At 55.6% G+C, this 23,146-nt stretch overlaps 1 protein-coding gene across 7 annotated transcripts; it reads right to left on the bottom strand.

The window, feature by feature from the left end:
- Window positions 1–1,496: 1,496 nt before the first annotated feature.
- Window positions 1,497–13,949, bottom strand: ADGRG1 (adhesion G protein-coupled receptor G1). Of its 7 annotated transcripts, none has more exons than XM_065899734.1 (13): window positions 13,883–13,949; window positions 12,968–13,387; window positions 11,279–11,411; window positions 10,530–10,677; window positions 9,761–9,892; window positions 9,293–9,409; window positions 9,024–9,069; window positions 8,662–8,765; window positions 7,778–7,896; window positions 5,546–5,814; window positions 4,337–4,445; window positions 3,060–3,328; window positions 1,497–1,627 (listed from the first exon to the last, which is right to left on the bottom strand). In XM_065899734.1, exons 1-13 carry the CDS (start codon window positions 13,941–13,943, stop codon window positions 1,497–1,499), a joined length of 2,058 nt encoding a protein of 685 aa, XP_065755806.1. In that variant the 5' UTR covers window positions 13,944–13,949. The 7 variants fall into 7 exon arrangements, with proteins under 7 accessions (XP_065755806.1, XP_065755801.1, XP_065755800.1 ...); XM_065899729.1 differs by having other exon boundaries at window positions 12,968–13,402; window positions 13,883–13,943; XM_065899728.1 differs by having other exon boundaries at window positions 5,546–5,830; window positions 7,776–7,896; window positions 13,883–13,943.
- Between the last annotated feature and the right edge of the window lie 9,197 nt (window positions 13,950–23,146).

The following is a 23,146-nucleotide window of genomic DNA, read 5'->3' as shown; positions in this document are numbered from 1 at the left end:
CCTCCCCCCACCTTTGCCCTGACAACGTTTCCAGCAGATGTCTTTCACACATGGCCCTCTTCTCTTGTTCATGTTTCCTGATTGGCCCCCAGGTGTTTTTTATCATTGATTCTTAAGAGAAGCACAGGAAAAAGCTCAGAAGGAAATTCTTGCTGCGGTTGGTTAGGCGATAACAGCTGATTTTTATTTTTTCTATGTACTCTTCTACAGCTTCCAAATTCTCTACGATCTTTTTAATATGAAAAGACAAATGAACTGGTAATTACAAAGAAAATCCTCCCCATCTTTAAGGCTGAGAGCCAGATCAAATGCTGCCTCCTACAGGAAGCCTTCCTGGAGTCCCAGCCAGGAATGAGGGCTCCCCCAACTCTGTGCCTGTACCTCTAAGAGTTCTTGTCTCATGCATGCCTCCCACATTAGACTGAGAGCTCGCAGGGGAAGCGACCAGGTCTGGCCACCTGTGTCCAACAGAATTAACCGTGATGGGCTGCGAGGTGTGCCCAAGATCATCTGCAGGGGTTCTACAGAGCATGTCAGGCTCTACAAGCAACACCAGGGGAGGCGTGTCTCAGTCTTTGGAATGCTGGGGTGGAAACAAATTTGGACTGCTACGTTCCACAGTTCTTGCCACAAGAGGGCTTCGGGAGAGGCTGCGGGCCCCTGTGAGGTGTCGGCTTGGCAGTGGTGAGCTAGGGTAATGCAGCTGTGGAGACGCCCAGATGGGAAGATGGGCCTAGCCCAGCCCAGAACGTTTATACTAAGTCAAGTCAGGGGCAGGCAAATGCCCATGCAGTAGATAAAGGTTTACAGTAGGCACCAGGTAGCTCTTGGGAACCACTACCCAAAATCCAGCATTGGAATTGGGGACTCCGGGCTGTGAGTGGAGGGCTAAGGAGGTCCAAGGAGAGGGAGGACCAGGAAGGAGAGAGGGAGGGCTGGGGGGGCTGACAAAGGGTGATGGTCCTGGGCTCAGAGGGCCAGCATAACGACAGCCCGGCTCCCTCCCTGGGCTGTCATTATGCTCCAGGGAGGGAATGCTCCTCCTCCAGGGGTCTGGCTCAAAGCTCTGCCCCAACTCGTTTCCCCTGCGGGCCATCCTTAGATTAAAATGACAGGGGCTACAAAGTGCCCTCATGGTGATCACCAGAGACAGAACAGCTATGGCACATTCCTGTCCTGGGCTGGGGCACAGGGCCAAGGATGCCACCAGCCTCCAAGGTCCAAGTCCTGCAGATTCCAGCCATGAGGGCCAGTCCAGTGGTGGTGCATTAAGACCAGCCTTGAGCCCCCTGAGCTGGATCCAAGAGGCAAGTAGCCCCCCGGCCAATTCAGAAGGCCCAGCTTGGGAGTCTGGCTGCCATGGCAACAGCCCCATCCTTCTGAGGTCCTTGGGCCTTCTCAAGTCTCTGGCTGGCTTGGCCTGGCTGCAGGGGCTGCAAGCAGCAGTGAAGAGAGACCGCAACTCTGCTTCCTCACATCGGCGGGGGGCTGGCGGCCTAGATGCGGCTGGACGAGGTGCTGCCCGAGCTGATAGGGAGCCTGGTACTGTCCGAGCTGCTCTTCAGAGGGGAAGGCCCACCCCGGGCCTGCAGGCGCATGGACCAGTACCAGAGGAAGATGAGGAAGCCTGTGGGGGGCACAGGGCTCAGAGGCTGGGGGCAGCCCCAGCCCAACCCCGCTTCCTTCCTTTGACCCAGATCTGCCCCTGCCCTCCTCCCTACACAGGTTCCCCACACCGATGCGATCCCAGGAGCACCTACTATGCGCCAGGCACTGGGCAATGCCCTGTACATCATCTCACTTTATTCTCTCCAGGTTCCTTGAGATCAGACCTCATCATTACTATTCTGTTTTACAAATGAGGAGACAGAGGCCCATGAAGATAAGGGGCTTGGCTGAGCCAGGAGTCAAGCAGCAGTGGTCAGCCTCCAGAGCCCACCTGCTTAGGTACCATGTGATATGCTCCTCCCCAAATCATAATACTGTGATTTATTAATAGCTCAGTAAATGTGTGAATTTATGGGCATCATTTATAATCCCTACAGAGTCCCCTTCACTTCACAGATGAGAAAACAAAGACTCACCTCCCTCACACACCACTCCCATTGCATGGGGGACCCCATGCAATGGGGAGGACTTAGGCAGGAAAACAGGGAAGGCAAGGGCTCCTCCCTACCCAGCATGGCCAAAAACAAAGGTAGGTGTGTGTGTATATGTGTGTGTGTGTATGTGTGAGATGTTGGGGGGCGGGGGTAGAGGGGTGCAGGTAGAGCAGGAAGGGACCCTGATGGCATCAAGCCAGGCCCTCATGATCCAGCCCCTCTGCTCCCCTCCCCTCCCCCCCCCACTACTCCTTAGCCGTGCACCTCACTATTCTTCCAACACAACCTAGTTCTAGCCTCAGGACCTTTGCTCATGCTTCTCCCTCTGCCTGGAGCACTCCACCCCTAGACCAGGTCTCCTCAGCCTGTAACGTGCGCTGCATCCCCTGGGCGTCTGTTACAAGGAGGATTCTGACTCGGCAGGTCTGGGGTGGGCCAGAGTCTGTGTTTGTAACAAGCTCCTAACAATGCTGATGCTGCTGGTCTGAGAAACACACTTGGAGTAACGGGCCCTTGATCTCTCCATGGCTGGATCCTTCTGCTGTCTTCAAATGTCTCCTATACAGAGAGGCTTCCCTCCCCCAAGTGTCCCCCACCCAAGCTCAGACTGTCCATCACATTGCCCACTATTACTTCCCTCCTCTCCTAGATGCCCTTTGATGTCTGTGACCTTGCTTGTCACACCTGGCCTTCCCAGTAGAGATGAGCTCTGTGGAAGCAAAAGGCCCTTGCCCGACCAGTTCACAACTACAGCACTAGGGCTTAACACAGGGCCTGTGCACTATAAGTACTCAACAAAGACTTGTCAACTATGGCCTGGATGCCCCCATTTTACGAATGGGAAGGCTGAGGTCCAAAGAAGGCCCTTCAGGTCATCTGGGTCATCCCTTCCCTGGTCTGTTCTCTATGTATGGGCACCCTGCCTGGGCCAGGGGGTGGGCTTTTCCCCATGCCTACCTTGGAAGGAGGTGATGATGCTGAAAAAGTAGAGGACCACAAGCTGGAAGGTGCCAGAAGCAAAGGAGAAGAAGACCAAGGCCCAGGGCAGGCCGAGGACCAGACTGAGACCCAGCAGGGTCAGCACGTGGGGCCACTTCTGGGCGTGTGGGCGCAGCCTCACAATCTGCACCACCATCGTGCCCAGCATGGCCACGTTGAACAGAAACACCAGGCTGAAGAGGCCCAGGTTGGTGACGTGGCTGACCAAGGAGTCCCGGATCCAGCACCTATGGGCAAGGGCACGAAGGCTCATTGCAAGGCCGGGCTGGCACGGTGCTTCCTGGGCCCTGGGCAAGCACCACAGTGAGCCCGGGTACAGGGCAGCTGCTTTAAACACCACTGACTCAAGGGCCAAAAAGCCACTCTCCTTTCAATTCTCCTTTATTCCTTCTCTGTAGTCAAGAGAAAGACTTAATTTGGTCCTAAAACGTTTTTAACACTTCTAACACTTGCTAGTCTCCCTTTTCAAAAAAAGCCAGACTTTAGGCTCACTGCTTTCATCAAGAATTTAGTACCAGGGTTTCCTTGTTCCGGTGTTTGCTTTCATGACTACTCACTGTTTATGACAAGTAATGCTTATTTCCCATTTATAGTTGATGTAATTTTTTAAAAAATACATTTAACAAGCCAGATGATTTAAAGAAAAAAATTAAACAAATAATAATACAGATGGCACAAAGTGAGGCAAAATCAACTGAAATTTTCCAAACATTGAAGGAATGGAAAGGGTTCCTTCCTAGCCTAGGGCTCAGGAGCCCTGGATTCTAGTCTGGTTCAGGGGGACACACAGGCCAGGCCACCACCAGCCTGGGTGAATTAGGTGAGTGGAGGAGGACTGGATTTCAGCCCCACTCGTCCCGCAGCTGGGTGCCTTGGAGCAGCGTGGTGTGGATTCCTGCCTTCTCTGGGCCTTGGCCTTTCCATTTTTCCATGGGAAGAAGACAGAAGGGTGCAGTAAAGGAACATGCTGGAGGCTCCGCTGCTCCAACTCATACTCCCACTCGCAAGTGGGGAAACTGAGGCCCAGAGAGGGGCTAGGACCTGTGTAAGGTCATCTGGCAAGTGACTGGCAGATCCAGGCCCGTTCTCACACTCCCTGAGAAAAGGGTCACCCCAATACCCGCAGCAGCTTGGCACCCAGGAGTCTCCTGGTCAGCGTGACCTGGGCCCAGGCTACTCTCTGACCTCTGCACCATGAGGCCCACCTTCCTGCCCCCACTGCACAGGCCACTCACATGGAAGGGTAGATGACACTCTCTGGGGTCCTGTGCACAGCTAGGATGATGGGGCCGTAGTTGTTCACATCCACCAGTGCCACCAACGTCACCAGGAAGATGGGAAAGCCTGCAGGCAACAAAGCATGGAGCTCCATCTCCCACCCTCTGAGGCCTGCCCTCCCCTTCCCTCTGGTGAGACCCCCTCTCAGATCTGTGGTCCCAGAGTTCACCCAGCCCCATCTGGGGCAGGTCCCCCAAGCTCGGACCCACCCTTCTCCTTTCCAGTTCTGGTTTCTCATAAAGGGAGCCCATCTCCCCTGCCCTTACCCCTGCACCCTCAGCATCCTGGGGCCCCCTAGGGGAAAGGGCCTGCAGTTCCCTGCTGAGGGGCTGGCTGTCACAAGGAGAGACTGGAGGAGCAGACAGGACATTGGTGGGGTGGAGGACAGTTCAACAGGGGACATCTAGAGTTATACCCCGAGGGGATGTCTGCCCTGGGCCTCGACCTTGTCCATGAGGTGGAGACTGAGAGCTCCCTGGAAGGGTTGCCCACCACCAAACACGTGGTTTTTGACGAAGAACCAACTCTGAAGGAATTTCATGTAAATCGATGAAGTGAATCAAGAAAGGGCCGAATGAGAAACACGGGAGGAGCAGCAAGTTGGGGTCGGGGACACGTGGAGGTTGGTGGGCCTGTGCAATGTTCAAGGACTTGCGGTGTGTGCCCCTGGGCCTCCAGGTCTGACAAAAGAGAGGTCTGGGCCGCAGGTGAACTGGGTTGCTGTTGGCCAAGAACAAATACCAGAGCCACGGGGAACCTGTTACCTGAGGTTCATGGGGATCCACAGGCAGGGCCACCATGAGCCTGGGTGAATCAGGTGAGGACTGAATTACGGCCCCACTCATCCACAACTGGGTGCCTTTGAGCAGTGCACAACCTGCACATCCACACACGGTGGCTCCATCTGCAAAGCCCACTTGTAAAAGAGTGACTGATGTAGAGAATATGTAAGCGTTTCTCGGAGACAGGGCTCATCACCTCATCTTCCTAAAGAGGACCTTGACCTAGCCAAGGTAAACAACCCCTGAGGATGGGTGAGTGAAGGAAGCAGTGAGGGAATGGTCAGAGGGGTAGGTGGAGAAGTGGAACCAAGTGCCCATGTTTTGCCAGAAACCAAGAGGAAAAGGCAGGTCTGGGGGGCCCACCAACCCCCTGGACCAACTCACCCCAGCCCACGATGCCCAGCTTGAGCAGGTAGCCTGGCACATAGGTGCCGAAGACCTCGACCACGAGTCGGTAGAGGTTGTAGCCCTCGAGGCCCATCCAGGAGAGGCAGGCGAGCAGGGAGAAGTGCAGAAAGATGGCACTGGCGCGGCAGGCAGCCTCGGAGCCTGCCAGGGCCACCGGCTCGCTGAGCAGGAAGCTCACATCCAGCAGGAAGACGGCCAGCAGCAGGTTCATGTGCACCTTGACGGTATAATCCCTAGACTTCCTCCTGCACAGGGGAGGGTGGAGGTAGGGCAGGCAGGGTCACTCTGGTGGCCAGCGTGGGAAGGCAGGGAGGTGGGAGGTGGGAGGTGGGAGGTGGGAGGTGGGAGGTGGGAGGTGGGAGGTGGGAGGTGGGAGGTGGGAGGTGGGAGGTGGGAGGTGGGAGGTGGGAGGTATGCCCGCCCACCCCTCCTCCTCCAGGCAGCCTTCCCAGGCTACGCGCGCGCGCGCACACACACACACACACACACACACACACACACACACACACACACACACACACACACACCCCACACACACACACACGGCCTCCCGTGGCTACAGCTAGGCTCTGTCCCCGTGCACCTTCCATGTGTCCAACACCCACAGGCTCAGGCACCGTGTGTGCATCTAACGGCAGATTTAACCAAGCACAGCGAGGAAGACAAATCAGCCACTACAATCAACCAGATGCTCCCAAAGTCAGAAGGGAAAGACTGGATTTTTTTCTGTTTTGGAGAATCCATGCCACCCATGTTCTGCGCCTGCCTGTCTGTCTGCACTACTCTGCATCTGTGAGCACACGCTGTGTGGCCTGTGTCCTTGAGGTTGCAAGTCTGTGTGTGCACGTCCTACTCCCATCCCAAGATACAGTGTGGCGCAGGGCACTGTCAGCCTTCCTGTCCCCAGCCTTCCTGTCCGCCTGGCACCATCCACTGCCTGCTCCAGAGAGTGCAGGAGAACACCTACCATCCTGGATCCCCCTGCCCACCCTACCCCTAACTTGAGGCACCACCTTAGGCTGGCCCCATCCCCTTCCCCCTCAGTGTACTCATCTGTGAAGTGGGAGGACGGCCCCCCTCGCAGGGTTGGCGTGAGGGTTACACTGATACAAAGCATCCGACACAGATAAGGTGCTCAGTCCCTAAGGGTTCCTGTCCCTTTGTCCTGGGGCACTTTTGTGATCAATGGGCAGGTGCTGGGAGGGGCTTGTGCCCTCACCCCCAGCTCTCCACTCAGCCTGCCAGCCGTCCCTCCTCATCGCCTGCTCCAGCCCCACCACGTGTGCAGCTGTGGCCACGCCTTCACACGGCTCTACCCTCCCCGGTCCCCGCAAGGACAGTAGCACACTCCAAGAGTCTTCATTCTACAGCAGAACTAAGGATGTCTCCCTTCCACCCAGACGGGTCCAGGGCCCAACTACAGGTGGACCTCGGTTTAGGCCGAGCCCAGCACTGCCAATCCAGACCCCACACACAGCCGGTCTGAGGGTGGGTGGAGGCGTTCTTCACTCCACCGAAGGCGGCCCCTTCTCTCAGCAGGCACCCCAACGACTGGGGTGACACACGCCTCCATGGAGCCAGGGGATCTGGCCTCAAAACAGACACTAGGGAACAGGGGCTGGAGGCTCTACCTGTCCACAGCGGCCACTGCCAGGCAGCTCCGCTAACCCGGGCCTTGTGGGCCTGGAGCCAGCCTGCTTGGGTTCAAGCCTGCTTCTACCACTTCCCCACTGTGTGACCTCAGTCAAGTCACTTACTCTCTCTGAGCACTCTTCCATAGGGCCCTTGCGAGGATGAACCAAGTTCACGCGTGTGAAGCACTTAGAACAGTGTGTGGCACGTGGGCCACTTGATGTAAGTGTCCACCATTATCATTACCATCACCGTCATATTATCGTGTGTCCCCAGCGGTAGCACATCTGGTTATTCAAAGACAGGAATCTAGATTCTTATGTCAACTCTCCCAATTTTAAATGTTGGCAGTTAATGTAAACCGGAAATGCTATGTTACCCAAACACCACAGATCTGAGCAGGAAATGCCACCCCTGGGGGTCAGCTGGCTGCACCTCCCAGGGCTTCCACAACTATACACACGTTTCGGGGTCAGGCCAATCTCCAGGGTGGGTCTCCCTCAACGTGGGGTCCCAGCCCGGGGGCCTGGAATGGAGGTTCTCCCTGCCCCCTTCCCTCTTGCTCCCAGGTCCTACCTAGAGCAGAGGTAGGCAGCGATGGTGAGGACGCAGGCCACGGCGGAGATGACACAGCCCACATAGGAGAGGAGGGTCAGGTAGTGCTTGTGTATGGCGTCCACTTCCACAGAGGTAACCTGGGTCCACGAGGCAGGTCAGGGCTGGCCTCAGTGCCCCCAACTCAACACTGAGGGTTTGCCCAGATGGCGGTCTAACCCGTGGTCCCTGGACGGCCACACCTGCCCCCCAAGCTGAGCTGAGTGTGCTCCCATGAGTGCATTTTTCACCCCATTCTCAAATGGAGATCCCTGTCCCACCAGGGTCAAGAGCCCTCCGCCAGAGAATCCCTTTTCTGTCCTGGCACTAATTATTTTTCTGTAGCATTCAAAACAGAAATTAGTTTCCTGTGAGGCAGTGAGCTCGCCATGCCCAGAGAGAGCTGGAAGACCACTCCGGTCCCTCAGGTGCTAGGGTCCTGAGATTTGGGGAGAATGAGCCTCATACACAAAGATTCTGAGATCTCGGGGGCACTGAAGTCCATCACAAGGGCCTCAGCATCCCCTTGAGGGCTCTTTAGAAACATACTCCTGGCCCCACCCCAGCCCTGTGGAATCAGAATCCTAGATTAGGACCAGGAACCTGCATTTTTATCATGCACCAAATTTTGGGAATAAAGAACGAGGGCTTTAGAGACCAGCTCTTTTACTTACTACTAGCTGTGTGAACTTGAGTAAATTGCCTAACCTCTCTGAGCCTCAGTTTCCTTATCTATAAAATGGGACAACAACAGGAGTCACCTCGGGGCTTGTTGTGAGGAATGGATGACATATATGCGAGAAGTGGCGGCCACACAGCAAGAACCCGGCCTGTGTATGGGAGCAGGGAAGGAGGGGGCCACGCACCATCAGCACTGCAAAGTAGGTCAGGTGGTTGCAGAGGCAGGACGTCTGCGTCTCTCTCCTGATGGTCTCACAGCCCACATCGCTCCAGCTCCCTGGGCTGCTCACTGAGGAGGGGCCAGCATGGGGCTCTGAGATCAAGCCCAGCACCCCAGCACCCCACTATACCCCACAAATGCACGACTGTATCACTCTTCTGAGCCTTTGCTCCCCTCAGCAGATCCCTAGCCTGACATCACTCCCTCTTCAAAGCCCACCTTCCTCCAGGAAGTCCCCCTTGATTAACTCCATCTCCCTCACTTTCCAGGACCCCCTGGTACCTGCCTCCAGGTACCTGCCCAGCTCAGAGGCCCCTCCACACTCACATGTCAGGTCTTCAACCCAGAATACACACTGTAGAGTCACATTCTTCTGTAGGGACAAGAAAGAAGGGGAGTGGGTCTCACGACAGTCTACTCCTTTCCAGCCAGGCTGAGGGAGTCAGTGCCAGGGCCCCACCCCTTTTGTACCTGACTGGCCCATGTCCTCAGCCAGTCAGTCATTTTGTTAAAGACAAGTGATTCAGAAGAGAGGGGGACAGGAGGACACGGACAACGGGGACCCCTGTGTCCTTGGTTGCTCTGCTCACACTCACCGGCTGTGGCTGGTGCTGGAAGGTGAGCACCATGGGCTCCGAGAGGTTGGCTACTTTGGTGTTCTGCACGACGATACCCAAGACCTTCTCCCCCAAGACCTGGCTGGAATTCTTGTCCTAGGTATATGGGGTGGGGGAAGAGGGTAGGGAGGGGGCTCAGGACTGAGAAGAAAAGCTCAGAAGTTCCCCAGACCTTGTAGACTGCTGTCTCTGCCCAGCACATTGCTCCCAGATTTTGAGTCTCCCTCTGGAAAAAAATTCTTGCAAGGGTAGTCATTTACACCATAGTGAGAATAACACTCTCCCAGGTCTAAATCTCCCAGAGAGATCTGCACGTTGCTATCCGATTTCTGACTTTACAAGGACTCTTGGAGGAAGGGGCTGGGCTCCATGCCTACCCTTCCACCTCTCCGTCAGACAGAAGCTGCTTTCCCCCCAGGGGAGGGCCCGAGGACGACAGCACCATACCTGGAACAGGGCTTGGCTGCTGAAGTCTACCAGGAGGAGTCTCTTCTCAGCCTCCTGCCTCTGGCCCTTGGTCTTCTGGAAGAGCTCACGGGGCAGCAGCACCGAGTACTCCAGGATCTCACTCTGCTCCCTCTGCAGACCAGAGTCCCACTGGGGCTCAGCCAGAGGTGGACCTCCAGATCCCCCCACATCCCCCCAGCACATGCCTTCCTGGACGCTGCCATCTCTAAGCCCACCTCCTTCAGGAAGCCAGGCCTGACTCACAACAGCCCTTCTCACCCCTCCTTTCCCTGGCACCAGCGCTGGCTGGGGTGCCTTGGTGTTAGAGCCCAGGGCCCCAGGGGCAAATGGGCCTGGGAGAATCACATGGTATTCTGGTGTCTGGGCTTCAGACACTGACCCTGCCTATGGCTCCCTGGTGTGCTGGGGGATAAGGAAGGCAGGGTGTGTAGCCCTCTGCCCCCAACTAGGCCCACCAAGGGCAGGCTCACAAGAGGGCTGTAGGCACAGGCATTTTGGTGTTGGTTGTCTGTCCATAAGGATGTGCCACAGGAGCCCCCTGTGCAGGGTCCAGGTCCCTCCCCACCTCTGTCCCCACCACTGTATCAGGAAGGGTCCTCAGTTCCACCGGGTAGCCACTGACTGAGGTAGTCTTTGGGCCTGAGGCCTTCCTCATCAGCACACATCTGGCTCCCGGAGGCCCAGGGGAGGGGAGTGCTCACGGCCTCCACATCTGCTTCCTGCCCTGGCCACTATCCTGACCCCTGACCTCCCGCTGGGAGTGGATGTGCAGGTCCTGGAGGCTGGCTGTGGGCTGGAGCTTCCACACCGTGGCGTTGACCAGATCTTCCTCAAAGGACACCGTGTCCCCTGTGAAGCTCACAGAGGTCAGCTTCGACTCCAGGCTCTGCAGCTGCCTGGCAGTGGGGAGAGAGGGTAGGTGACTGCTGGGTGTGAGGGGCGGATCCAGGCAGGGGCAAGTAGGCAGGGAGACAGAGGGAGAGGAGAGATTCAGGCAGATACACAGGAAAGAATATGGGGCAGACAGAATGACCTGCGGGGGTGGCAGGGAGTTAGCCAGAGCGTCAGAGCAAACAGGAAAGGAGGGGGGTGGGGACCTATCCTCGGACTCGGCCACCAGGTTGTGGGCCCAGTTCTGCCTGGACCGACCCACAATGTGCAACAGAGCAGCCCTACCCATCTCTGGGCCTCAGTCTGCTGAGCTGTAAAATGGGTCAATCCTTTTCACTTTATTGGTGGAGAGGAGGGCTTGGGTGTGGCTGACCTGGGCTGGTGGGTGTGACATTTGTTTTTAATGACTCAGGCAGGGGAGGGGCTTGGCCTCCAGGGCTGTATCTCAATTCCTCCCGGAGAAGATGGAAAGATGAGAACATTCCAGCCCCAGGGGAGGTTTCCATATAGCTGCCTGCTCCAGGTCCCTGCCCTGCCCTGCCCTGCCCTACCCGGGTCTGGGGGATGCCTCCTCCTTCCCCCTCACACACGGGGACCCACACTTACTGGTCCGTGGGGGTGAACGGGGGTCTCCTTGAGCTCTTCCGGGGATGCTTCAGAAACTGGCTGAGCCGCTGGAGGTCCCTTTTCAGCTCACATGTGTCCACCGAGGCGCTGTGGGACGTCTTCAGGGGAGGAGCTGGGGGAGAAGGATGGACAGACCCACCAAAGGCTGTTGAATGAGGTGCCCGGCCACACTCATTACACTCTCAGTTAATCCTCCTGTGATTCTGAAAGCTTCTATCCCCATTTTATGGAGCAGGAAACTGAGGCTCCAAGAGGTGCAGTGGACTCCCCCAAGTCACTCAGAGCTGCAGCCAGCCAGACAGGGCTCTGTCCTGTGCAGCCCCCAGCAACTCCAGCCCCAGCAGGGTGGGCTGGGACACACCTACCCAAGCATGCTTCTGACTACACACAGGGAGCTGGGAGGGCCAGTTCCCCAGGGCCAGCCAGGCCCCCTTCAGGAGGAGCTGGGGGGTGGGGGGCTTGTGTGGTGGCTCCAGGCCCTCCACCCGGGTACCGTGCACCCAAGGGCTGCAGACTCAGGCACCTCCAAGGCTCAGACGGGACTCAGATGAGGTAGGCAGATGGGAGGAAGGACATGTGGGGAGGGGGAATGCCCTATGCCAGCAAGGAAGGCAGGCTCTGTGCTCCCATCTGAATTTACAAGGCAGAAAGCCTGATTTTTAGATCATTTGAAAACCCTGGCTCATGTTTACTAAAAACTCTCTACAGACCAAATAAGGGCAGGCCAGATCTGCTCTTCAGGAAGTCAATTTGCAGCTACACCTGACTTTGCCCTAAACCCTCCCAGGCTGGGGCAGAATCCCAGCCTGGGGGCAGGGAGCCCCATCTACCGCCCTGGCCCCTGTCTGCTGCCCTGGGCAGCACCTGGGCCCACTGCTGCCACCCCCCAGCATTTCCAAGGGCCCAGAGCTGCTAACATATTCAACGCCCTTTGCCCCCCCCCCACCCCCCCGGCAGCCCCGCCCCAAACTGGAGCTGCCTGAAAGGCCCCAGAATCAGGGAAATCCTAGACCCTGAGTAGAGCATCCACCTCCTTTGGGCCACCCCCTCCTCCCTGCCCCCACTCAGCACTGAATAGAAGGCAGCGGCCACACCACACCTGTCACGCCCCAGCCAGACACACAGTCTGCACACCTCAGTGTCAGCCTCCAGCCTCGCTGCGTCCTGACCTCTTGCTCTCCCCCGCACCCCTGCCTCCATCCCCTCATGCCAGTCAGCTGGCTGGGTTCAGATCCTGGCTCCCTCACTCACTAGCTGTGCAACTTTGTGCCTCAGTTTCTCCTCCGAGAAATGGGGGTAAACAACCCAGGTGATGCTGATGACGCGGAACTTTCCCTCCGCCTCCTGACCTCCAGTCCCGTCTCTCCATTCTCTCTGCTCCCATCCTGTTCACTCCTCGTCCTTTACCTGGCCTTCCCCGCAGCCGCTGGATGGCACTTCGCCCCTCCGCCCTCACCCCTAACTTCCCACAAACCTCCCCAAAGCACACCTTGGAGCACACTCTTCCACTCCTCGGACACCTTGCCTGGCTCCCCACTGCCTGCGGACAGAGCCCCTGCTCCGTGACCTGACATTCGGCCCCGTCTGCTTTAACCCCGCCGCGCGTTTTGCCTTCCCCGCCTCCAGGCCTTCGGCCAAGCTGTTCCTTCTGCCTGGAAGTCGCCTTACTGTGGAAGGAGAAGATGAAGCCGGCTGCACTGGGCAGACTGGTGTTCTGGGGGTTCCACCAGGAGCTGACAGAGGTGGCGAACAGTGGGGCCCCCTCGGCCAGGCTCTCCTGCTGCCGGAAGCACAGGAGGTCAGAGGCTTGGTTACTCAGCACGAAGTCGCTCTTGCCGTAGCGAAGATGCAATTTCCCAGCATGGCGGTTCCAGTAGAGGCAGAAGTGGTAGAGGCCCCTGGGATGAGGGAATGACCTAGGAGCCAGATGGGCTCCAGGGAAGGGCGCATGGACTGTGAGGGCCTCCTCAGTGTTCTTGATGGAGATGTGTAGCTCAGATGTCCGCTTATAATGGAGGCTGCTGTTCTGCGTCTGGTTCCGCTGGCCACAGAAGCGGAAGTCTTCCCGGGGGCCCCCGCCACGGGCACCTGAGGAAGCAGAGACTGCAGATGGGACTCTGGGCCCGGGGGCAGCCTCCAGGCCCAGAAAACAGGAGCCCAGTGCCTAGGACCCACACACATTCCAAGGACCTATACCTCAAAGGGTCTCCAAAAATGTGAGTCTACCCTATTCAAAGATTATTGGCTTCAAAATATGAAAAGAACAAACTCAAAATCAATAATAATTTCAAAGACAAAATAATATTTTAAATAGCAATAAAACATTTAATGAGGCCATGCCTGCCACAGACAGTTGTGCAGGCTGTGCACTGCACAAGTATGCACTGGCTGCAGAGGTGAGTAGGGCCAAAACCCAGTCCACGTTCCTTTCTCCAAGGTACCATCATCCACTTGCTAAGCTGTGTCCTCAGGCCTGTGCCTGCCCAAAGGGGTTAGTGGATGTGCTGGCAGCTGACCTAGACATCCTTAACATAAGGATGGCATTTTAACGTTAAGTCTTAGGGTACCTCCAGGAAAGCCTACCTGGAACCAGGAGCAGACCCAGCAGGAACAGCACTGTCTGCAGCAGCACTTGGGCAGCCATCTTCCTCCCCAAAGTCACCCTGAGAAGTCACCGCCTGAAAGAGGACAGGAGTGTTGGCTTGAGGGCCTGACCCACAGGGTGGCTGTGCCAGCCCTGAAGAGGGAGAAGCCAGGGTAGCGTGGATGTGGGATATGAGGTGGGGAGGCAAGTGTGGAAATAGTCCGTGGACCTCCCCAGAGCTGCCAGGAGCTGAGCATCAAGAGGCAGTGGCTAAAAGAAGACACACAAATGGCCAACAGGCACATGAAAAGATGCTCCACAGCGCTAATTATTAGAGAAATGCAGATCAAAACTACAGTGAGGTATCAACACACAGGTAGAATGGCCATCATTCAAAAGTCTACAAATCACAAATGCTGGAGAGGGTGTGGAGAAGAGGGAACCCTCCTACACTGTGGGTGGGAATGTAAATTGGTGCAGCCACTATGGAGAACAGTATGGAGGTTCCTCAGAAAACTAAAACTAGAGTTGCCATATGATCCAGCAACCCCACTCCTGGGCATATACCCAGACAAAACTATAATTCAAAAAGATGCATGCACCCCTATGTTCATAGCACCACTATTCACAACAGCCAAGATGTGAAAACAACCTACCCGTCCATCGACAGAAGAACGGATAAAGAAGATGTGGTACATATATACAACGGACTACTACTCAGCCATAAAAAAATGAAATAATGCCATTTGCAGCAACACAGATGGACCTAGAAATTATCATGCTAAGTGAAGTAAGTCAGACAGAGAAAGACAAATACCATATGCTACCACTTATATGTAAAATCTAAAATATGACACAAATGAACATATCTATGAAGCAGAAACAGACACACACACATAGAGAACAGACTTGTGGTTGCCAAGGGAGGGGTGGGGGGGGTGGGGAAGGGATAGATTGTGAGTTTGGGATTAGTACATATAAACTATTACATATAGGATGGATAAACAACAAGATCCTACTTTATAGCACAGGGAACTATATTCAGTAACCTGTGATAAACCATAATGGAAAAGAACATGAAGAAGAATATATATGTATAACTGAGTCACTTTGCTGTACAGCAGAAATCAATACATTGCAAATCAACTGTTCTTCAATAAAATAAAATTAAAATACAAAAATTAAAAAAAATTAAAAAGAGGCAGTGGCTGAGTTCAAGTCCCAGCTCCACCTCTTGCTCGCTGCATGACCCTGTCAAAGGGTCATGGAAAACAGGACGAATAATAGTACCTCCCTCCAGATCCAGCAGTGATGGGGTAATCAGGCTAGAAGTGGTGGGGGGAGAGGTTCCCCAGCACCAGCAGGAACCACCCCAACCACGCTGCCCCCTCCAGGCCTGAAGACACAGGAAAAAGGGAGCTTGCAGGGCTCTCCTCCTGGAACCTCACCATCATCATCCCTAAGACTCAGCTCAGAGGTCACCTCCTTCAGGAAGCCTTCCTCAACTCCCTCGACAGTCAGTCCTGGTCTCCTTTGGCTCTCTATGTCTGTGTGTCTGTTTCTGTTTCACAGGGTCCCATTAGCCAACTCTGGGAGGTGCAGGATGGTACATCCCTCCTCCTGGTGCTAGCCAGGGAGCTGCTGATCCATCTCTGTGCACAGGGCCTAGTGTGCACGGAGGTCGCTGGGCAGGTGGACAGTGAGAGAAATGGAGTGAAGGATCAGTGCAGCCACAGTGCCCTCTACAGCCAGGGGATAGAGGAGACAGGCACTTCCTGTTATGGCCACCAGGGGGAGCCAGTTCCCAGAGCAGCTGGAAAGGCAGGGGGACGTCCCAGTCTGGCCCGGAGACATAGTGTGGCCCAAGTCGGGGGAGATCCAGTTCCCCTCAGCCCCATCCTCTTGTAGAATGCCCTCACCCCCAGCCTCTATTAGCTGAGTACCTACTACCTGCCAGCCTGTGCTGACCCACACCCCTCACCTCTATACCTGTATTAATCTTCATTCCAACCCTGTGAAGTCAGCCCTACCATTGGCCCATTTCACAGACAGGGAACCTGAGATCCAAGGAATTAAATGACTTGCCCAAGATTGTTCCAGACACCAAGGGCTTTCCCTGCCTGGTCAGGACTGTAGTGCCTGGCAGGGAACCTGCGTGCCTGGTACTTATAGAGAGATGCTGGGTGGCTTGGCCCTCCCCACTGCCAGCTGGCCTTATGACTGAGCTGGGTGCTGGCAGTCACGAACAGCCATCCTCATCCTGTGAGGCACTACATATGGCTGTGGTGACAGATGCCACAGCCAGACAAAAGGAAGCCTGGCAACCATGGGGCATGAGAGGAGTTTGACTTTGGGAGGAAACCAAGGAGGGCTTCCAGGAAGAAGTGGCTTTTGGATGGAATATTTAAGGGCAGCATTAAACGGAGGGGTGGTCCATGCAGGAGTTCACTGTCTCCTTCCCGAGCTGGGCCTTCCTTGAGCAAAGCTGGCCCCCTCAAGCTAGAGCCCATCTCCAGTGTCCCACCATGTGTAATGGAACCCCAATTTCTAGGGCCTGGTCAGTCTAATCATTGGTCAGTTGGCTTCATCATCCTACCCTGGTGACATCACAAGACCCCTGAGAGGAAGGATGTGAAAGTGTTTGGGGGAATGGCCGCTGTTTCCTACATTGTGATATTTAAGGTTTCACTCTGCGTCCTCTCTGAGCATTTTGGCTCCTTTTGGGTTTTTTTTTTTGGTTTTTGGTGTTTTTGTTTTTAGGGAGAAGGAAGGATTTATTACTTGCTGCAAGTAAGGAGAACACTGGGGATCTTTCCAAAGCAGTGTCTCCCATTTTGGCTCCTTTTGAAACTGCCACTCCAGACCAGTGAAAGGAAATCCAGCATCCAGGGACAGAAACATGTCTCTCCTGGACCCTTTCTCTTTCCTTCTTTTTTCTGCCGGTTGCTGTCGCTGTCTACATCTGATCCCCAATCCAAATGACACCTCCTCCAGGAAGCCCCCCCCCGACCCCTGCTTTGACCCCTGCTTTATATTTCTGAACTCAGAGCTCACAATCACTTTGCAAATTTGGTCCCAATTTTCCATCTATGGCATTTGGATTCAAGGCCCAGAGAGGGCCAGTGATTTCCTGACATCATACAGAAAACAAGGATGGAGCTGGCCAGAATCCATGTATCTCTCCGGCCCACTGACCTTCAAAGTGAGCTACCACTATCGGTATACAGGGCCCAGGACAGGGCAGAATCATCTGCTTTCATCAATCCTCCTGGATTGATTCCTTTGAGAGCAAAAAGGTGGAAACAGAGAGTGAGCTCCCCATCACTGGAGGGATACAAGTGCGGCTACACCACTGTGAACTACCATGATTCCAACAGACAGGGATCAATGGCATGACCTGACATTCCTGGCTCATCCCCACTCTACCTTGGCGACTTGAATAGCCACTCCAAGGTGAACAACTCTAGTCCTATGGACATTCTTGGGATTTGAGGGGAGGGACTGCCTGGCTTCCTTTAACCCACCCTTAGGAGACTCTGGAGGCAGACCCTCTGGGTTCAAATCCCAGTCCCCCTACTCAATAGCTGTGTATCCTTGGGCTAGTTACTCACCCTCTCTGGGCCTCACTCTCATCACCTGTAGATAGGAATAAAAACTGAGACTACTGCAAGGGTCGTTGTGAGAATTAAATGAATTGATACCTGTAGAGGACTTAGAGCAGGGCCATGCACACGGCAGGCACCATAGGTGTCAGCTAGATATCTCTGTATCCTTCCTGACCAGCTCATGCGTGCCCCTCAATCAACCCCTGGGCCTGTCACAGGTTCCTACTCCTACACCTTCCCTCCCACCCTCCATGTAATCCCCTCGGGGCCCCCACAGCCAGCTCAACTTCCAAAGCACCTTGATGGGAAATTCTTAGAGCATGAATTTCCTTTCCGGGAAGACTGAAACCCCACCCAGAAAACTTCCCTCCTCACAGCCTGGAACTGAGCCTGTCCCCAGAAGCCTCTAAAGGACAGGAGAGCTGAACTGGGGCACCATCTACGTTATCATGAAATCCTCAGAGCCACCCTGTAAGGCTGGTCCTACTGTTTTGCCATTTTACAGATCAGGAAACTGAGACTAGGGAAGGGCCATCTGTTCCGAGATCTCCACCAGTGCAGCCAAGACACAGACCTCAGCCTCACCCTAGAGAACTCCTTGCAGCGCTGGCACTGTCAGTTTCTAGAGATGCATGCCCCCCTGGCTTTGGGAGACCCCCAAAGAAAAGGAGAGAAAAATGGTGGGGCCGGGGTCAGCCAAGACCACAGGCAGTGCAGACAACTCCAGCCTGGGAGAGAGGATTTGGGGGGCCGAGCCCCCTAGGGATGCCCCCATCCCCCAGCTCCCCTTCTGGAGCAGCTGCCCTTGACCTCAGGCCTTCCGTAAACACAGAGAACAAAACAGTCTGGCCCAGCTTGACACAATGGGGGCCACCATCACAGAGTCCCCAAGGATCCAGGCAGAGCGGAGGGGACCAGGGCTCCTTTAAGCCAAGACTCCCCGGCTGCCCATCCCCAGGGCTGGCTGGGCCCGGGAGGAAGGGCCCCGGGCTGCGGCTGCGCAGGCCCAGCCCTGCCCATCCTCGTGGTGGGGGAGAGGGAAACGGGCAGGGGACCCGTGGCTCACTTTCTCCCGCCGGGGCCTGAGTCACTTCCTCTGCCATCCACGTAGAGCCACGAGTCACCGCTGGCCCAGTCCAGGCTCCTGGAAAACCCATTTCCTCGGAGGATGGAGGTGGAAGTTGAGTGGACAGGACTTGGGCAGCTCTGCGGTTAACCCTTCCTGGGAAGGCACCTCCCCAGGAAGATGACCTGGATCTGGGCCCCCGTACCTTTCCTTCTCCTGCCCATAACATACACTGTGGACCACAAACTTATGCACCCCCCGGCCAACCTGTCTCTTTGTCTGGAATGCCTTTCCTAACTCCATGACCCAACTCATCTTTTGAAACTCAGTGAAGACACACCCTCCCCATGAAGCTTTGCCTAAGTGCCCATCTGCCATCAGAACTAACTTCTGTGTTCTTGGAGGGGCTCAGGGAAAGGGGCCAACCATGACCTACACTCAACCCTATGTGCCCCCCTTTGCCATGAGGAGCTAATATCAGAGGTACCCAAACCCACCCACGGGTCAGAACCACCCGAGGAAGTTCACTAAAATGCAGATTCACAGGCCCCTGCACCCGGAGGAGCAGATGCTACAGGTCTGGGGTGGGGCTCGGGAGTCTGGCTTTAACAGGTGTCCTGTTGATTGACACTCCGCGGGCTTAGAGCCACCGGCTTACAAGGCTGGGATAACACCAGTAGTCCTGTTTAACAGAGGCAGAGGCAGGTAGGGCCCAGCCCCAAATCACTCAGATGGTAAAAGATTGGCCCTGGACGGGGTCCGGGGCAGCTTGCTTCCCCGCAGTACCTCTTCTCAACCTCACTGGTGGTGAGGATGAATCCCTGGCTGGTTCACCCAGCATTTAGCAGGGTGCCAGGAACCTGGAAGGAGCCTCCCAAAGCACAGCTGGGCGCAGGAGGGCATGGGTGGGGGAAGGAGCCCCTGCCTGAGTGGATCTTCAGGTGTGAGCCTGGTCTTGCCCTCCTCGGGGGAGGCGGGGGAAGGGACAGTACAGAGAGGACCCAGCTCAGCTGTCCAGCTCCAGCCCCCATCCTCAACTGCTCTCCAGTGGGGGGAGGGGAAGAGGGGGTAAAACGGAGCTGCCAGCTATGCCCCTCCCCTGAGCCGTGGGCAAAGGGCCTTAGGAAAGAAGGATTTGGCCAAGAGAGGGGTTGGCGAGCGTGAAGTCCTTGAGGGTAGAAGCACACACATGAGTGTGGATGTAGGTGTGCATGCACGTGTGCATGTGTGCACCACACGTGTGCGAGAGTGAGGAGGAACATTAGAAGAGAGCGGAGGCTCTACCGCAGGTGTTTCCTCCACAGGAGTGGTGTCGGGGGTGGAGAGGACCCTCCACCAACCGTTTCCAAACTCTTTTGTAAATGTCAATCTAACTTAGAAACACCACGTACCCAACAAACAAATGAGGTGCCCCCATCAGACCCGGTGGGACCCCGGACCACGCCTCACTCCCAGCCCGGCCACCAGCCTCTCAGCAGTGCCCGTGGCTCCTGGCAGCACAGCTGGCACACATGGAGCCCATCTCTCCTCCCTCTCGTCCTGCTCTGCAAGCCGGGTGACCGAGGCCCCAGCTAGGTGACCACACAGAACTCCCCACAGGAAGGGTTTCTGGCCTGGCTGGGGAAAACAGAGTGACCTCAGGTTTCAGGAATTTTTCTACAATAAAAGAGAATAAAAATTAAGCTAGCTGCCTGCCCGCAGGGGCTGGCGGATGCCAAGGCCTGGCCTGCTCACTGCCCGGATGGGTCCCACATTCTCGTGCACCAGACCCACTGGAGGGCTGCCCCGCCCGCGCAGGGCCCACCACCCCACACCTTCTGGTCCAGCCAAGTCCCTGGGCCATGGCTCCCTCTGCGTGCCCAGACGGGCCCTGGACTTGCGGGGAGACCGGGGAAGGGGAGGAACGGGGCACCTGCCCAGGTGAAAGGACGCTGGGTTCTCCTGGAAAGCCAGCTATCCAGAGCCACCCACCTGGTGGCCTGCTTTATCTGGAACTGGAGTGTTTGCTTACGAGGCCTCAGAGAGGCCAACCGACAGTCACCAGAGATGAGCCTGGGCTTGAGTGTTCCCACCTCCAAAGCTCTGCACACACCAGTCCTCCTCCCTGGGATGCCAGCCTTGTGACACGTCTGTGAAGGTCCCCACACCCTGGGCCTCAGGCCTCCACATCCTCACCCGACTGCCCCCCACACTCCAGCCACACAGTGCCTGGCAGAACAGCAGATGGCGAGTGGGAATAAACAGAGGTCTGTCTGGCACAGTGAAAAGGGCCCTGGAGTCCAAGAAGAGTGAGGGGGATGACAGTTCCCGTTCAGCAAGCGCTCACTTTGCGCCCGGCACCGTGCAAAGCACTTTTCCCAAATGATCGTTCAATCCTCACCTTACCTCTGTGAAACAAATGCTATTATTGCCCCCACGTTAAAGACAAGGAAACGAAAGTCCAAAGAGGCTAACTGATATCCAAGATCACGGAGCAAGTAGCCAAGCCAGGATTCAAACTCCAGTCTACCAGATCTCAAAGCCCGTGCTTTTAGCCACTGTGGTCTCCAGAGTCCCTTCCTTCCCTTCTCTGGGGCTATCTCCCTGATTTTACCAAGAGGTAACTTTGCTAAGCACTTCCTAAGAAGCTCTAGTTCCCAAGTTAGAGAAATACTGCAGGCACTACTTGGTCTTGTGAATTAACACATCAAAGGTTCTGATAAGTCCTGCAGAAAGAAAATCTACAGAGCTTGGTCAGGCTTAGTTTCCCAGCCCAATGTGGTGGTGCATCCTCTTCTGCAGGACACCTGTTACCAACATGAAAAAAAGAGCTCTCAGAAATCTTGACACCACATAGAAAAGAAGCCTGTCAACATCCCCCCCCCAGCCTCCAGCCCCCTCCCCTCCCCTCCCCTCCCCTCCCCTCCGAGCTGTTCCAGAGGCCATTAACTAGCAGGAGACAGGCTGCAGGAGCCATTTAGGCTGTGATGTGCCCGAGGGCAACTCATCACCATCTTTGACACTTCCAGGTGAGAGGTCCTGGGGGAGCCTGGGTTATATTCGGCCCCATCCCACCTCCCTTTGGCCGGCAGCACCAGCTCTTGGGGAAAGGGGCACCACCATCCCTGTTTCCAGATTGGCTATTCCATTAAAGCCAGCCACAGTCACCTCAAGCAGCTGAGACACTTAGAATGTTGGGACTGAAAGGGAGGGAGGGAGGGAGAGAGAGAAAAAGAAAGAGAGAAAGAGGTGATGAGAATGCAAGAGCTTCTAGGAGCTGAGAATCAAAGCCTTTCAGAATCTGAGTGTGGATGGAAAAAACCTAGAACCTCAGGGAGGAGGAGGGATTAGGAAGGGTCCCAGGTCTGGCCCAGTCTGGAGTGGGGCTCAGGCAGCAGGACTTCTCACGAGCTGTCCCGGGACAGTGGCGCCGGCCCTGCCCAGCTCCACGCCCCTGGGGCAGCCTGCAGCCCACAGCCAAGTCTCCCCACAGCCCTCCCCAAGAGGAGCAGCTGAGGCTGGACCCCAGGACCCTCACCAGTCAGCACCTGCCCAAGGAATGCAGACTCCCAATGCAGGGGGAGCATAGGGTCCAGGACCAGCTAACTGGCCCTGAGAACTTTGGAGCAGCCTGTCCCCTCCCTGGGCCTCAGCTTCTTCCTCCTTCGAGGAGGTGACTATGATCCCTGTCCCCTGTCTGTCTTCTCCATAGCCCAGGGTCTCAGGATGCTTCCAGGGAAGGGCAGGGCTTACCTCCCAGCTGCCAGCAAAGGGAAAAGAAGATGCTGGCCATCTCCTCTCCTGGCCAGCCTGTCTTCCCTCTCAAACCACAGACGGACCTCAGCTGTATGGCTGCAGTTCCCCTTCAGCATCTATATTCCCGAACTGCCCAAGGCCAGGCTTACAAGGTCAGCCCAGTCACCTCCCTGCTCATTTTGAGGGGCGCTGCAGTTCGACTCCCCCGGGCCTGGCAGAATGCCCGCCTTTGGAGCACAGGACCCTCAGCGTTCTCAAGGTCAGCAGCCAGCGCTCCCTTTTTTATCTTCTCTTCTGGGTCCCAGATCCCTGGCTGAGGGGTGGACAGGACACACAGCCAGGCGTCCTCCCCCATGAGTGCAGTGGGCCTGGGCGAGGCTGAGGTTCCAGCTCCCTCCGGGAAAGGTCGGCAGAGGCACAGACCAGGATCCCATCCCAGCTCTCTGAGCACACATGGCTGCCTCACCGGGTCCTCCACTGCTGTTTGCACATGCCCACACACAGGGCACTCACCACCTCCAGCCACAAAGCTAACATTTTTTTTTCTTTTTTTAATTAATTTTTATTGGAGTATAATATAAAATTTGTTAGGGATGTCTAACAGAAAAAGTGGAAATATAGTGTTTTATATTGCCCTCTAACAGAATTACCAAATGTCGCAGACCCAAGATGCCATCACTAATAGATCTTGGTCACAAAGCTAGCATTAATGAAGCTCTCTGAAAATGTAAGACTTGATTCTAAGCTCTCTACACAAGGAAACACATTTAATCCTCCCCCAAATCTTATGAGACAAGTACCATTATGCCCATTAAACAAATAAGGCCCTAGAAGATCAAGTTACCTGCCGGAGATCA

This window comes from Phocoena phocoena, chromosome 20 (genome assembly GCF_963924675.1).
Source record: "Phocoena phocoena chromosome 20, mPhoPho1.1, whole genome shotgun sequence".
NCBI lineage: Eukaryota > Metazoa > Chordata > Mammalia > Artiodactyla > Phocoenidae > Phocoena > Phocoena phocoena.
The sequence above is the reverse complement of the archived record's forward strand: the minus strand, read 5'-3'. Positions and strand labels throughout refer to the sequence as shown.